Genomic DNA, 15743 nt, shown 5'->3' on the forward strand with positions numbered 1-15743 from the left:
ACCTAATGAGGATCACAAACACTCAAGCAGTATTCGAGAGTGGGTTGCACTGGTATCATGTGTGCAGTCTCTTTTATACATGAACCACACATTCCTAAAATTCTCCCAATAAACTGAAGTTGACCACTTGCCTTCCCTACTACAATCCCTATGTGCTTGTTCCTTTTTGTATATTTTGCAACTGAGACTGGGTAACAGTTATAGCCATTTAGTAATCTAAATTTGATAATGTGTCAAACAATTTTTGTGCTTGTGAGCTTGATTCCTTTTGAATGTAACACGCATATAATTGGTGAGTATGAGAACTAACTATAACATTATGTCTGTAGAATATGTTATAATTTAACACTGACTTTCAAACTGGTGCAACATACGTGCCATTTTTGGAACTCCCTGTCAGACCCAAACTGATAATTGGTGTTTTGCCTTTTGCTGAAATGCACTTACAGACTGAGCTATTTGGGTATGACTGTGAGAGTAGAGAAGAGAATCTGGTTGGATTAAAGCTGTGAAGGCAGGTCGTGTGTCATAACTGGATTACTCATTTAGTAAGACTGTTGCCCACAAAGTGGCAAGTTAATGGTTTGAGTCCCAGTCTGGCATGCAGTCTTAATTGGCCAAGAAGTTTCAGAAGTTTGAGACCTTATTCATGTTCGGAGGAAGGCATCTTTTTATGTATGTGCTAACAGTGTAAAAGACAATGTTTCAAATTGTCTTTGACAAACTATTTTGTGTATTGTTTAATGTTTTCTCAGTCTTTCTGTTTTCACTTTGTTAGAACATTAATTTTGAATGCAGGCCCGAAATGTGGAGTATAAAGACCCAGTGGAGGAGGAGTGGGAGAGGTTCCAGCGAGAAATTAAGGCGACGGAGAACATGTCTGCTGCCATTATAGCAGAGGACCAGGAGGCAGCGACTGCAGAGAGGCAGATAGATGAGATAGACGAGCAGATACGCAACTGGTCCAGGTAATGTGCCTATCCTCTTGTCTCTAGTTTGTGTATACTGAGGGTATATAGGGTGATTTTGCTGAATGGAGACTACCTACAGGAAACAATCCCCAACAGGAAAAGGAGAAAAAAAGGTCATATGGACACACGGCCTGAAGCACATTGTGTCTTTGGTACAGGGTAATTACTAATCCATCGTGTCTCTATAGTTCAGTGCAGTGCACAACATGCTACGATGAGACCTCCGTTAGACGAGTTCTTCAGATTGGCCCCCGCGGGCATTTAAGCTTGTGTGAACGGGTTGCAGCAGTGCGTGGCACAGGTTTTTAGATGTGCAATATTGCAGTCAGAGTGTCACAGACAACACATTGTTATAGTGGCTGCTCACCCACAATGGGCTTTGTGTGCACATCTTTCAAGTGCCCACACAGGCAGGAATCTAAAGGGTTGAGATCCAGTGACCAGGTGGACAATGCGACAAGGCCACTTCGTCTGATCCATTGGCTGCGGTAGATGTTGTCAAGATGCCTGTGCATAGAAATTTGAAAGGGAGCTGGAGCACCATCATGTAGTAGCTACATTACCCTTTGTGCTACCAAAGGCAATACTTCCAGCAGGGGAGGCAGATAACCCCAGGAAGTGGAGATATGCCTATCTTGTGACTGGTCCCACGATAATCCCCAATCACACGTTAAGGCTGAACTAGTTTTGATGGTTCACTGCCACAGTAACGTAGGATTCTCCGTAGCCAACAAGTGGATGTTGTGAAGGTTGACCAAACTGCCTCTCACAACCTTTTCTGGGAATAGGATGGATGACAGGAAGCCCTGCACTGTGGGGGCAACAGAAACCATCACGGAGACAAGTCTATAGATAAGGCCTGCATATAAGTTGTACGGATATTCCCAGTTATGATGTAGAACTGTCCACATGGCTTGTTGGCTTACACCATGTTTTGGGCCACCTTTGTGTTGTTGACACAGGAGTCATATTCTGCAACTTTCAACACCTGTTCCTACAAGGCCCATATCTGTCTTTTATAGTTATCCACTCGGTGTAAACAAGACCATCTCACACAAATGGTGAAACTGTGTTGCAAATAGTGTATGGTGTAGTTACTTTCAATAGGGATACTTTTAGCAGCACCGCCATGCTGCTACCCACCCGTAGCCACTTGCCTCTCTGCATAAACAGACTGTGTTGGCCTGTTCTGGTCAGTATAGTCGGCCTTTGTCTCTCTGTGCTGCACTACATGATATAGGTCCACACCAGAATGAGTCAGCAGTGGCAGTGAAGAGGATGATCCCTAGTACTGATGTCTTGATTGTGCCACCACTGTGAACAACATTATTTCCCTCTTGAGTCTGGAGCTAAAACACAAGTATTAGGGTGGTGCATAAGTTCATATTGTTTTTCCGTAACCGTAGTAAAGACTTCGAAAACTCACAAGAGAAGCTTCAGACACCAATAGTATATTCTCCTTCACTATTTACAACAGTTTGCCAATGCTGCAGTAACTTTTCAGTTCCATGACTGTAGAAATCACACGGTTTTGAATCGAAGAACTCATCAAGCTCTGTTCAGAATTAATTTTCATCCAGAAAGGAAGTTCCGTGAAGGTTGTTTGATGGAGAGCAGAAAAGGTGAAACTCTGAAGGCGCAAGATCAGGTGAATAAGGTGGATGCAGAATGACTCCCCAACCCTATGCCTTTATAGTGTTTTTTTTGTCAGTCTAACAGAATGCGGGCAGGCGTTATTGTGAGGTGGCATCACTTCGTGCAGTCTTCCTGGTCGTTGTTCTTGGATTGCGTCTGCAAGACGTCTCAATTGTCGACAGTAAAATGTCAGAGGTGGTGATAACACCTCGGGGAAACAATTCGCAGCACACCACACTATAGCTGTTCCACAGGATGTGTAACATTATCTTTTGTGGATGCGCACATAGATATATGTAGAGTTGCTGCCTTGTATGGGCTCCACCATTCATCTCTCTTCTTTATGTTAGCATAAAGACACCATTTTTCATCACCAGTAACAACTCAGGATACAAATGGTCAGGGTGGTTTATGAGCCAATTGATGGTGAGCAAGCAGACATGTACATATTGCCATCCGCCTGATTTTTGTGATATTGGCTTCGTACCTATACACTCAATTTTTGAACCTTCCCCAGTGCACACAAATGTCACACAATGATGGAATAACATTTCATTGCATTATCCAATAAATGAGTACACTGATGTAGATCACTGCGGATTAATGCATTTAAATGATCTTCCTCAGACCCTGAAGATGTTCCTGAACATGGTGAATCACTAATGTCAAAACGGTCCTTCGTAGAATGAGAAAACCATTTTCTTCTCATGCTCTATCCAGTGGCAACATCTCCATACATGGCACAAATATTTCTGGCTGCCTCTGCTACTGTCACTCCCCTATTGAAAATCTGAAGAATATTTCGGAAATGTTCCGCATTCTCCATGTGGCATTCCATCTTCTAGCATCCACGGCTCCACTCGCTATATGTCCACGGCTCCACTCGCTATATACGCTCCACAGTATGTAAACTCAAATAGCAATAGTGAACTACAAATAAAAAATGATAATCTATTAATAAACCCGTAGCAACCAGAGGTCAACATGCAAAACAAAAATGCTATGAACTTGTACACCAACTTAATACAAACAGGACATTTCTGCTTATCTGATATTATTCTTGTGTGTGCTTTCAATCACGAAAACCTACACTTCTCAAAGATATTTTATCTCCATTGTGAAGTGTTCAGAAAAAAGACTAAAATAATCTTCTCATCTTCGGGCGAAAATCTTAAGGAAGATCTGTGGTCCAGTACAAGATGAGATCTCTGGAGAATGGAAGATCCAGCATAATTGTGAGCTGGATAAAATCTATAGTAAATCAAACATTGGAGGCCTGATGAGAAGCTAGATGAAATCCACAAGGACTTCCTGCAAATCAGCATAGAGGGTGAGTGGTAACAGAAGGCACACAGCAGAATCCAGTGGAAGAATAATCTTGTAGATGCATTTGGTCCTCTGGGTCTGATTGCATAAACTAAACTCTTCAAGTGTGTGAACCTCCCTTGGAATGCGTTTCAGAACATATGTCCATTTTCGTTCCTTATCCTCTCAAGGAGTGTTTCCTGCAGTTTGTTCCCATTTATGAAAATCACTCTGCATTTTCATACAAATAGCTCACATTTGATGATGATAATGATGGTGCTCTTGATATCAAACACGAAACACTTTTTCCCCATGTATTGAAAAGGGGGGGGGGGGGAGAGAGAGAGAGAGAGAGAGAGAGAGAGAGAGAGAGAGAGAGAGAGAGAGAGATGTAAGGACAGAGCTAGTTAGGTGTTGGCAAGATTGGGCAATCTAAGACATTAATGTTGTGTGGCACAAATGTATCCGTTTGAGAGAGACCCTTAAAATCTAAGAGATATTTATTTTAGGAATCACAAATTTTTCTTTTATCCAAAATCACAAAAATATGCATATTTCCATACTATGATTTATCAACACCATACAAAGAGAGATACAAATTCTAAAACATGTTTAAGAACAAAATGATTGTGATCCTAAAATTGTTACTTGCCAGTATCATAGATACACTAGACCTATACAATCCACTATATGTAAGGAAATAAAGCTGACAGGAGTATTACCAACAACACAAAAATTTATATATACAGTGCTGCATATCTAGGAATGATATTTCACACAACGAACACATTACTAAAACGCACTAACATAAAATTTGCATACTAGACGTGACACAATCTTTGAACACTACTGAACTCTTGACAAACAAAAACAACCATATATTCATATCCAGGCATATGTAAAATTCACTGTGAAATATGTGATAAATTCTGGATAGGTCAAACTGGACATAATTTCAGTACTTGATATCAAGAATGACAGTAAGCCAGCCAAAAAGGCCTCTTTGCGAACTAGACCACACACACACACACACACACACACACACACACACACACGATCACCATCTCTGGCTGCCTCGGGCCCAGAAGACCAGCCATTTGTGCTGTTAATTAAAATTTTAGTGGCACATTTGTGTTGAATATATCTTAAAGGGTAACATGCTAAAAAAGACCAAGCTTGAAGGTTAGCTCTTCACATTTATTTTAGTTCTTTCATACATTACAAATTATGTAATAATGATGGCAAAAGGTATAATTATTGTTACAAAAAAAGGACAAGTTAAGTTCTTCAGCAATTTCATAGGTAACTGACTCTTCTACGGAAAACTCAAAGTTCTTGATGGAACATATATTCAGCCAGGAAACTCACAAAACATTTCATTCACAGCAGTGAAATTTATAATTGTGCATGCCAGAAATATTCAGCTGCTGCTGTGTTACCATGCCCTCATAAAAATTTTTGCCAACCTATATTATATATGAAAGCTTAGCTTTTCTTGTGGTTATATTGTTTTTTATATTAATTCAAACCATTAACTTTTCCTGTTGATGTGTTTGCAGTACTTAACAGTAATGTTGCCATTGGCTGAGTACATCTTACGTCCTGTGCTCTGAATCTCTGCTGTCATTGGCAGGCGAGATCATGTGACATGAACCATGATTGGCTGACAAAAGTGCATTGCAGTCTCAATTTCAGTGCTCTGAAGCTACCGCACTGTATTTGGTAGAACTCGTATTACGCTTTCGGAATACGAAAATATGCAGTGTATATGTTACCGTGGTGCAAAGATCTTTCCAGATTTATTTATTTATTTATATTTGCTATGTTTTGTTTCCTAAAAAGCTGGGAAGTTCTATGCTGGTGTATAAAACCTTTACCATTCATAGGATTGAATCCTTCTGAATCTGCTTGCTCATCTTTTGGTCTACCTCTACAATTTTTACCCCCCCCCCCCCCCCACCCCCACCCCACACCTCCCTCCAGTACTAAATTGGTGATCCCTTGATGTTTCAGAATGGGTGCTATCATCTAATCTCTTTGTCTAGTCAAGTTGTGCCACAAATTTCTTTTCTCCCCAGTTCCGTTCAGTACCTCCTAATTAGTTACGTATCTATCCACCTAATCTTCAGCAGTCTTCTATAGCATCACATTTCAAAAGCTTCTATTCTCTTTTTGTCTTAATTGTTAACCATCCACGTTTCACTTCTATGCATGGCTACACTCAAGACACATACTTCCAGAAAAGCCTTTCTAATGCTTCAATCTATACTCAATATTAACAATTTTTTTTTTCTCCAGAAACTCTTTTCTTGCCATTGTCAGTCTAAATTTTCTATCCTCTCTATTTCACCCATCATCAGTAATTGTGCTGTCCAGATAGCAAAACTCATCTCTTTCCTAATCTAATTCTGTCATCCCACCTGCATTAATTCAACTACATTTCATTACCCTTGTTTTACTTTTGTTGGTGTCCATCTTATATCTTCCTTTCAAGACTCTGTCCATTCCAGTCAACTGCTCCTGCTCCTGCTGTTGTCCGTTGTGATCTCTGACAGAACTACAATGTCTTTCTTCACCTTGATCTTTAATTCCTATTCCAGATTTTTCTTTTGTTTTCTTTACTGCTTGCTCAGTGTACTCTTCTTGACACTACCCTGCGGCACACCTGAAATCACTCTTACTTCGGAAGACTTCTCTCCATTGAGAATGACATGCTGCATTCTGTTATCTAGGAACTCTTCAATCCAATCACACAATTGGTCTGATAGTCCATATGCTCTTACTTTGTTCATTAAACGACTGTGGGGAACTGTATCAAACACCTTGCGGAAGTCAAGAAACACAGCATCTACCTGTGAACCCGTGTCAATGGCCCTCTGAGTCTCGTGGACGAATAGCGCGAGCTGGGTTTCGCACGACCGTCTTTTTCGAAACCCATGCTGATTCCTACAGAGTAGATTTCTAGTCTCCAGAAAAGTCATTATACTCGAACACAATACGTGTTCCAAAATTCTACAACTGATCGACGTTAGAGATATAGGTCTATAGTTCTGCACATCTGTTCGACGTCCCTTCTTGAAAACAGGGATGACCTGTGCCCTTTTCCAATCCTTGGGAACGCTACGCTCTTCTAGAGACCTACGGTTCACCGCTGCAAGAAGGGGGGCAAGTTCCTTCGCGTACTCTGTGTAAAATCAAACTGGTATCCCATCAGATCCAGCAGCCTTTCCTCTTTTGAGCGATTTTAATTGTTTCTCTATCCCTCTGTCATAGGACCATTGCTATTCACAATATACATAAATGACCTTGTGGATGACATCGGAAGTTCACTGAGGCTTTTTGCAGATGATGCTGTGGTGTATCGAGAGGTTGTAACAATGGAAAATTGTACTGAAATGCAGGAGGATCTGCAGAAAATTGACGCATGGTACAGGGAATGGCAATTGAATCTCAATGTAGACAAGTGTAATGTGCTGCGAATACATAGAAAGATAGATCCCTTATCATTTAGCTACAAAATAGCAGGTCAGCAACTGGAAGCAGTTAATTCCATAAATTATCGGGGAGTACGCATTAGGAGTGATTTAAAATGGAATTATCATATAAAGTTGATCGTTGGTAAAGCAGATGCCAGACTGAGATTCATTGGAAGAATCCTAAGGAAATGCAATCCGAAAACAAAGGAAGTAGGTTACAGTACGCTTGTTCGCTCACTGCTTGAATACTGCTCAGCAGTGTGGGATCCATACCAGATAGGGTTGATAGAAGAGATAGAGAAGATCCAACGGAGAGCAGCGCGCTTCGTTACAGGATCATTTAGTAATCGCAAAAGCGTTACGGAGATGATAGATAAACTCCTGTGGAAGACTCTGCGGGAGAGACGCTCAGTAGCTCGGTACGGGCTTTTGTTAAAGTTTTGAGAACATACCTTCACCAAAGAGTCAAGCAGTATATTGCTCCCTCCTACGTATATTTCGCGAAGAGACCATGAGGATAAAATCAGAGAGATTAGAGCCCACACTGAAGCATACCGACAATCCTTCTTTCCACGAACGATACGAGACTGGAATAGAAGGGAGAGCCGATAGAGGTACTCAGGGTACCCTCCGCCACACACCGTCAGGTGGCTTGCGGAGTATGGATGTAGATGTAGATGTAGATTGACTGACATTGGTGGTAGGCTACAATCCTTTCTCACCCCCATCTCAACTGCTGCTTCCCTTTCATGCCCCTCGACTCCTATAACTACTGTCTGGGTTCCTTACAAGTTGTAAATAGCCTTCAATTCCCTGCGTTTTACCCCTGCTATCTTTGGAATTTCAGAGAGTGTATTTCAGTCAACAATGTTAAAAGCTGTCTCCAAGTCTACAAATGCTATAAATGTTGGTTTTGCCTTTCCTTAACCTATCTTCTTAGATAAGTTTCTGCCAATTTTTTCCGTTCTTCTGTAAAGAATCCACATTAGCATATTGCAACTGTGGCATATTAACCTGATAGTTTGGTAATATTCACATTTGTCAGCACCTGCTTTCTTTGGAATTGGAATAATTACATTCTTCCTGAAGCCTGAGAGTATTTCACCTCTCTCGTACATCTTGCATGCCAGATGGAAGAGTTTTGTCATGCTGGCTTTCCTAAGGCTGTCAGTAGTCCTGACAGAATGTCATCTAGCCCTGGGCCCTTGTTTCAGTTTTTTAGGTTTTTCAGTGCTGTGTCAAATTCTTCTTGCAGTATCATATCTCCCTTCTCATCTTCATCTATATCCTTTCCCATTTCTATAATATTGTCTTCAAGTTCATCTCCCTTGTACAGACCCTCTAAATACTCCTTCCACCTTTCCCTTCTTTGCTTAGGACTGGTTTTACATCTGAGCTCTTGATATTCATACATCTGCTTCTCTTTTCTCCAAAGGCCTCTTTAATTTTCCTGTAGATGGTACAAATCTTTCTCCTTGTGAAGTATGCTTTTGAAACCTCGCATTTGTCCTCTAGCCGTTTCTACTTAGCCATTTTGCACTTCCTGTCAATCTCATTTTTTAGACATTTGTGTATCTTTTGCCTGCTTCATTTGGTGCATTTTTACGTTCTCCTTTCATCAATTAAATTAAATGTTTCTTATGTTACCCAAGGATTTCTATTAAGGCCTTGTCGTTTTACCTATTTCATCTTCTGCTGCCTTCACTATTTCATTCATCAAAGCTACCCATTCATCATCTACTGCATTCCTTTCCCCTTTTCTAGTCAATTGTTGCCTAATGCTCCTTGTGAAACTCTCAACAACCTCTGGTTCTTTTAACCTATCCAGATTGTATCTCCTTTATTTCCTACCTTTTTGCAATTTCTTTAGTTTTCATCTACGGTTCATAACAAATAAATTGTGGTCAGAGTGCACATCTGCTCTGGAAACGTCTTCATGGTTTAAAATCTGGTTCCGAAATCTCTGTCTTATCATTATATAATAAACCTGAAACCGTCTGGTGTCTCCAAGTCTGTTCCATGTAAACAACCTTCTTTCATGATTCTTAAACCAAGTCTTCACTGTGATTAATTTTTGTCATATTTATTCACATTTAAAGTGTGTCTCCATTGATTACACCAAGTGGAAACTTTGTCCAAGTCTGCCTGCATTTCCATGGGATCGTCCAGCGATGATGCTTTGTTGTGGGCAGCACCAAACAGTGAACAATCTTATAGTGTTTCCACACTATAAATTGCTTATGTATGAGGGTTGTCCAGAAAGTAAGTTCCGAATTGCCGCAGCTAATTGAATTTGTGCAAACATTGAAACATGCATGCACACCAACTTGCGCCATGCCTTGCTTGTCAAACGGCACCATATGCATTTATATCGTCCCAGTGCATTTTTTATAGTATCAGTTCAAGATGTTTAAAACAATTTACCACCCTGCTTGGTGTTTCACAACAAGGAATGTTGCAGCAGTAGAAAATCATTGACAAATAAGTGACGTGTATGTCCCCAATGCGACAAGTGACAGCAAAGCGTGTAAGTGGGTGAGAGCTTTGGAGGATAGATGGGACATGTCCATGATGAACTGCAATGAGGCTGCCCTTCCATGATCTCAGTAGATTTGGTCAAAGCCATGGGCAAAAAGATTTGTGAATACCAGCGATTCACAAGTTTGGACTTTCCAAACATGGGTAAAACTATTTCTCATAAAATTGTCTTTCAAAAATTGCAACTTCCCAAATTGTACAGACCTTGGGTTCTCAGGCTACTGTCAAAGAAACACAAAATGGGGAAAAATGGCTTGTGCTATTGACCTTTTTGACCAGTATCGTGCAAAAGGTGATCAGATTTTAGAGAAATTTGTAACAGGGGACGAGACATGGGTTTCTCACATAACCAATGTCAATCAATGGAATTCCGGCACACGACATCACGGGTCAAAGTCGAGGCCAAGCAGACAAGCTGAACACACAAGATATGGTTGATATGGAATCTTGTTAGTCGAGTTTATGCTGCAAAGGACAATAATATAAGGGGCATTTAAATGAAATCCGGTCACTTCTGTAAGGTAATGGTAACGGTTTTGTTAACTCAGAAATGTAGTTTTACACACTACCCATACTCAAAAGTAGTCACCAAAACTCTTAGCACATTTATCCCACTGCGACACTAGTCGGTCGATTCCATCCTTGAAGAAGCTAGGAGGCTGCTGTCGGATCCATGTCTGGATCCAGTCTCACACTTCATTGTTTGTTGTGAATCAACGTCCGCAAATAGCTTGTTTTAGAGGTCCAAACACATGAAAGTCCATGGTGAAAGGTAAGGACTGTACGGTAGGTGTTCCAGCATTTCCCACTGAAACTGCTGCAGTGTCATCTTCACCGCATTGGCCGTATGCAGGAGGATAACACCATTGGACAACATGCCTCAGCATTTCAAACTGATGGCTCGTCTAAGGTTCTGTAAGGTGGCTTGATAATGCTGGACATTGATGGTCGTTGCCCGTTCCAGGAACTCAACAAGAAGTGGGCCCTTATGGTTAGAAAAGAAGGACGTCTTGACCATACCAGAACTGGTGTGCATGGTCTTTAATTTCTTTGGAGGTGGTGAAGTCACATGTTTCCACTGCTTGCTCTGATGCTTACTTTCCGGTTCAAAATGTTGACACCGTGTTTCTTCACCTGTGACAAAATGTGACAGAAAGCTGTATTCCTCCTCATGATAACGTTACAGATGACTCAAAGGCAGCGCCATTTGAATATTGCGTTGTTCAGCGGTCAGTTGGTGGGGAACCCACTGCGCGCAGATTATGGTGTGGGCGGTGCCCATGCTGATACCCAGTAACCAATAGATCTCTCAAGGAATCATTTGCGCCATTCCCCAACACGTGAATGACTCAGACAGCCTTCATCCATCAATACATTTCACATCCTGCAATTCCCTCCACCTCCAAAAATTGAATCATTCGTCGTCGTTCCTGCTCACTCGCCTGCATGTTCGGTAGTGGACGATAACTTGTGTGAACTCCTTCTCTTCAGCGTGAAACCACACGGGTGCTATGCAACACCAAACAGTGCACATGCGTCATCTCTCTACCAATAGATGGCACCACGATACCTGCAGTTACGTGGTGCCACTTTAGATGTAAGGCAAAGGTAGACACACTGACCATGTTTCATTTGAATGAACCTCATAAACGCACCTACTTATTGCACTACCCTGGCTAAACTTTGATCTGCAGTACAGAATAAGTGACGTCTGGAGTTTTGTTGCCACATGAGAGTGAAACCCCATTCTGCCAGCCGGCCGAAGTGGCCGTGCGGTTAAAGGCGCTGCAGTCTGGAACCGCAAGACCGCTACGGTCGCAGGTTCGAATCCTGCCTTGGGCATGGATGTTTGTGATGTCCTTAGGTTAGTTAGGTTTAACTCGTTCTAAGTTCTAGGGGACTAATGACCTCAGCAGTTGAGTCCCATAGTGCTCAGAGCCATTTGAACCCCATTCTGCCATTCATACCCAAAATCTGGTCAGATATTTTGGCTGGGAACAGATTGTCCACTTATTGTACAGTCCAGACACTGAGCGATTTTCACTTGTTCCACTAACTATAGGAGTTTCTCAGCTGAAAGTGCGTAGCGACATATGACGAGGTGAAAGGAGCTGTTAAAGACTGGTTATCCTCACAGGCGGCACATGTCTGTGACTTAAGGGGAAAAAAAAAAACTTGTTGAATGTTATGTTTAAACCAATATGGAAACTATGTAGTTAAATAGAGAAACATGTGAGGAATTAAATAAAAACAATATTTTTAAAAAATCTGTGATGGTTTATGTTTTATACAAAATTAGAATGCTTCCTTGGTGCCTACTCATTACTTTTGATAAACTCTTGCACACAGTTGAAGCACCACAGAATGGCGTACCTGTATCTGACATCTGAGCTCAGTTTGATACTATTCGTAATTGGGGTAGGGCTGCTGTTGCTACCAGAGTTGGAAGCTCCGTGTACAGAATTTTGCGCTCTGTGTGCCGTCAAATCATCTATAAATGTAATTGTTTGTGTTTGTGTACTATATACACTTACGGGAAAAAAATAACAATACCAAGAAGAAGTTGTGAAATGAAATTGGTAAGCGCGTTTTTACATCCAAAAGATGACATCTATAGAAATTTGGCACTTGTCCGGCATATGGCTGTGGCACATCATAACGAGTCTGCAGGAATTTGAGCAGCAGTTGGCACCACAGTGACACAATGAACTTTTACTATTGGTTAATTCAAGGACAGCTCTGAGCCAGAGTCCTGTAGCATGCATTCCACTGACCCCAAACCACCACAGTTTTGACTTCAGTTGTGTCAAGTGAGAGCTCATTGTGGAGTAGAATGACAGTCTGTTGTGTTTTCTGATGAAAAATGGTTCTGTCTCATTGCCATTGACATTTGTGTGTCAGTTAGGAGCAGACCAGGTGTGCATCTGTAACGAACCAGTCTGCGGCCTAGTCACACTGAACCTACACCTACACCTACACCAGACAGAGGTATAAATGTGTGGTCAGGGTGCATATGATAGCCACAAGAGTGCTCCTGCTGTTGTATAAAATCGTATTGCTCTTGTGCTTATTGCACGCACCCTGACTGCAAATTTGTATCCCAGTGTGGTGGTTGTGCTGCCACTTATGAACAGCATTCCAGGGGGTGTTGTCCAGCTGGATAATACTTGTCCACACACCACTGTTGTAACTCAACACGCTCTACAGAGTGTCATTGTGTTGCCTCGACCTGCTCGATCACCAGGTCTGTCTCTGGTTGAGCACGTATGCAACATCATCGGACGAAAACTCCAGGGTCGTCCACAACCGGCATTAACCATCCGTGTACTGACTGACCAACTGCAAAAGGCATGGAACTTCATCCCACAAACTGACATCTCACAACTGTAAGACACAATGTATGCAAGCTTGCATTCAACATTTTGGAAGTTACACGTATTATAATGCACCAGAATTTCACATTTGCAGTGGCGTATCTTGAGCTCACATTAACCTGCGAGTTGCCTGCCCGGTTAGCTGTGCAATCTAATGCACTGCTTCACGGGCAGGAAGGTGTGGCGGTCCCTGGCACAAATCTGCCCGGCAGATTAGTGTCGAGGTCCAGTGTGCTGGCCAGGCTGTGGATGCTTTTTTCCATCTGCCTCAGCGAATGCGGGCTGGTTTCCCTTATTCTGCCTCAGTTACACTATGTCAGCAATTGCTGCGCAAACACTTTCTCCACACACGTGTGCACCATAATTACTCTACCGTGCAAACATTGGGGTTACACTCATCCGGTGTCCACTGTGGGCCGAACCGCACACTAACCCTGGCCCGGGTTCAGTGTGGGGCAATGGTGAGGTGGATGGACTGCTGTAGCCTATTTTGGGGTCGTGTACCACTGCGGGCTAAGGTGGGGACGAAGACTCTCCGTCGTTTCTAGGTCCCCAGTTCCGTACAGTACAATACAGCCTTTGAGTCTGCAACATTAATCACTTTAATATGTTGTCTAGACAAATGCATTCACAAAATTTCTGTACTCCACGTTACTTGTTTCTAGGTGTGCTTTTTTTCTGTTAGTGTACTACACACACAATAAGTAAAATTTCATTACTTGCTGTCCTCCTCGGTGTTGCATTATTAACGGGTAACGGTCTATTAAAAAGAATTGAGGCAATTTCCCTACTCATCCTTGTCCTTCTGAGCTTGTGCTGCACCTCTGATGGTATCCCAAAACCAAACTTCTTTCTCTCCTCGTATTTGATTTATTGAGTTAAAGCTTTCTTTTCTGATGTCGTTGTTTCATTATTAAATGACTAGTGTAAATTTGTCATTTATAACAGGGTTTTGGACCTTGAAAGGAAGAAGGAGCTAGTGGCGCAACAGTCGAACACTTCCGGGAAGGGCGGAGGAGGAGCCAGCGACGAAGAGTCGCCCAACAGTTCGGACGAGCTCGACCCTGACAGTTTTGACGAGTACCTGGACTGGCGAGCGAAAAAGTCATTCAAGTGAGAAGGCGGATTGGAGTTTTGGATGCCATTTCCAGGTTACAGTGGAGGTGCATAACTACTGTTGTTCCGACAACCACGTCTCAGATCATTTTTTGAAAAATAGTGGGAGAATCGAGCAGTGTTGTTGTGGGTCTGCAACTGGACATTGTAATGTGTCCTCATCTGGTGCCTCAGAGAAGGTGATGCTGGTGACCTGCCCTAAACTGTTATGCAAAATGCAGTCGGATACTTCCAACACAGTGTTTGGCTGATTCTTCAGATCGTTGGTTGCTACCAAAAGGTACTTAGGTGCATTGTGGGTCAATTGTGATGGCAATGTGAGGTTCTTAGTTTCTCCTATCAACACTTTCATAGTTGAACTTTATTTTGATATTTACAGTACTACACATTTTAGGCTATGATAATCACTGCCAACATTGTATCCTATCACAAGCATGTGTTTGCAAACATATTGTACATGATTCTGTCCTATAATTTAGGCAGTTGAGGTTCACCAAAGCTTTCTTTATGCATATTGGTTTGTTTCTATCAGTGCAGAGTGAGTGGTCTCAGTTACTTAATGTTGAATTAAATATAGAGTGCAGTGAGAACAGAAAATCAGTTGTACACTTTATAGTAGGATGGAAGGAGTGTATTGTGTAGTAGCAGATGGCTACAAATATCACTCATACAAGAGCTTACGTTTGACTATAATACATTATTTTATTTAGCATATGACTAGAATGTTTTGAAATTGTATAGATGGGGTGCTTCGTATGTTGCTAGAAGTTGAATGTTGTGAATACTAGGAAGATTTTTTTTAGCATGTTAATATCTCTTGTCTGTATGTGGAAGGGTTCCTACCAATATGAATAAGCATATAGCCAAGAGAAGTTGTTTTGTGGACAACTGACTATAAGAACAATGTACCAGTTATCGTGGAGCAATGTTCAGGAATTGCGAAGACTAATAATGTATAAAAGACAATGAGTTTATCTCCTGTGGAGAATATTGTTTCTAGACAAGCAACAGAATTTGCAAAATATTTTTTGTGTAACCAGTCCTATTTTTACAATGAAGATGTGAAATATCTGTTGAACACTGCTGCAGTCGTAAACATAATAAATATGACTGTTACTGCGCAACATAGGTTCTATACCAGTTATTTTGAGACATAACAAGGAAAAAAACCTAACATTAAGAGTAAGTTGCAAATTTAACTGCCTGCTTTGAACTTGAAAGATTGTGAGAGTTGTATAAAATTTATGTAAAAAATTTATAATGGTGAATATGAATAAATAATTTTGGATATTTCCTTGTACTCTGTGATCTTTACATTTTTTATTTTG

The 15743-nt window shown here is 41.4% G+C and overlaps 1 protein-coding gene across 1 annotated transcript in view; it reads left to right on the forward strand.

The window, feature by feature from the left end:
• Window positions 1-15675, forward strand: part of LOC126215345 (zinc finger protein 830) — a 54262-nt gene extending 38587 nt beyond the window's left edge. The window contains exons 4-5 of the mRNA XM_049942030.1: window positions 799-968; window positions 14248-15675. Coding sequence (XP_049797987.1) covers window positions 799-968; window positions 14248-14416 — 339 coding nt within the window. The 3' untranslated portion in view covers window positions 14417-15675. The remainder of the gene's footprint in view (window positions 1-798; window positions 969-14247) is intronic.
• Window positions 15676-15743: the final 68 nt, after the last annotated feature.

Source organism: Schistocerca nitens, chromosome 12, assembly GCF_023898315.1.
Source record: "Schistocerca nitens isolate TAMUIC-IGC-003100 chromosome 12, iqSchNite1.1, whole genome shotgun sequence".
In the NCBI taxonomy this organism is placed as follows: Eukaryota; Metazoa; Arthropoda; class Insecta; order Orthoptera; family Acrididae; genus Schistocerca; species Schistocerca nitens.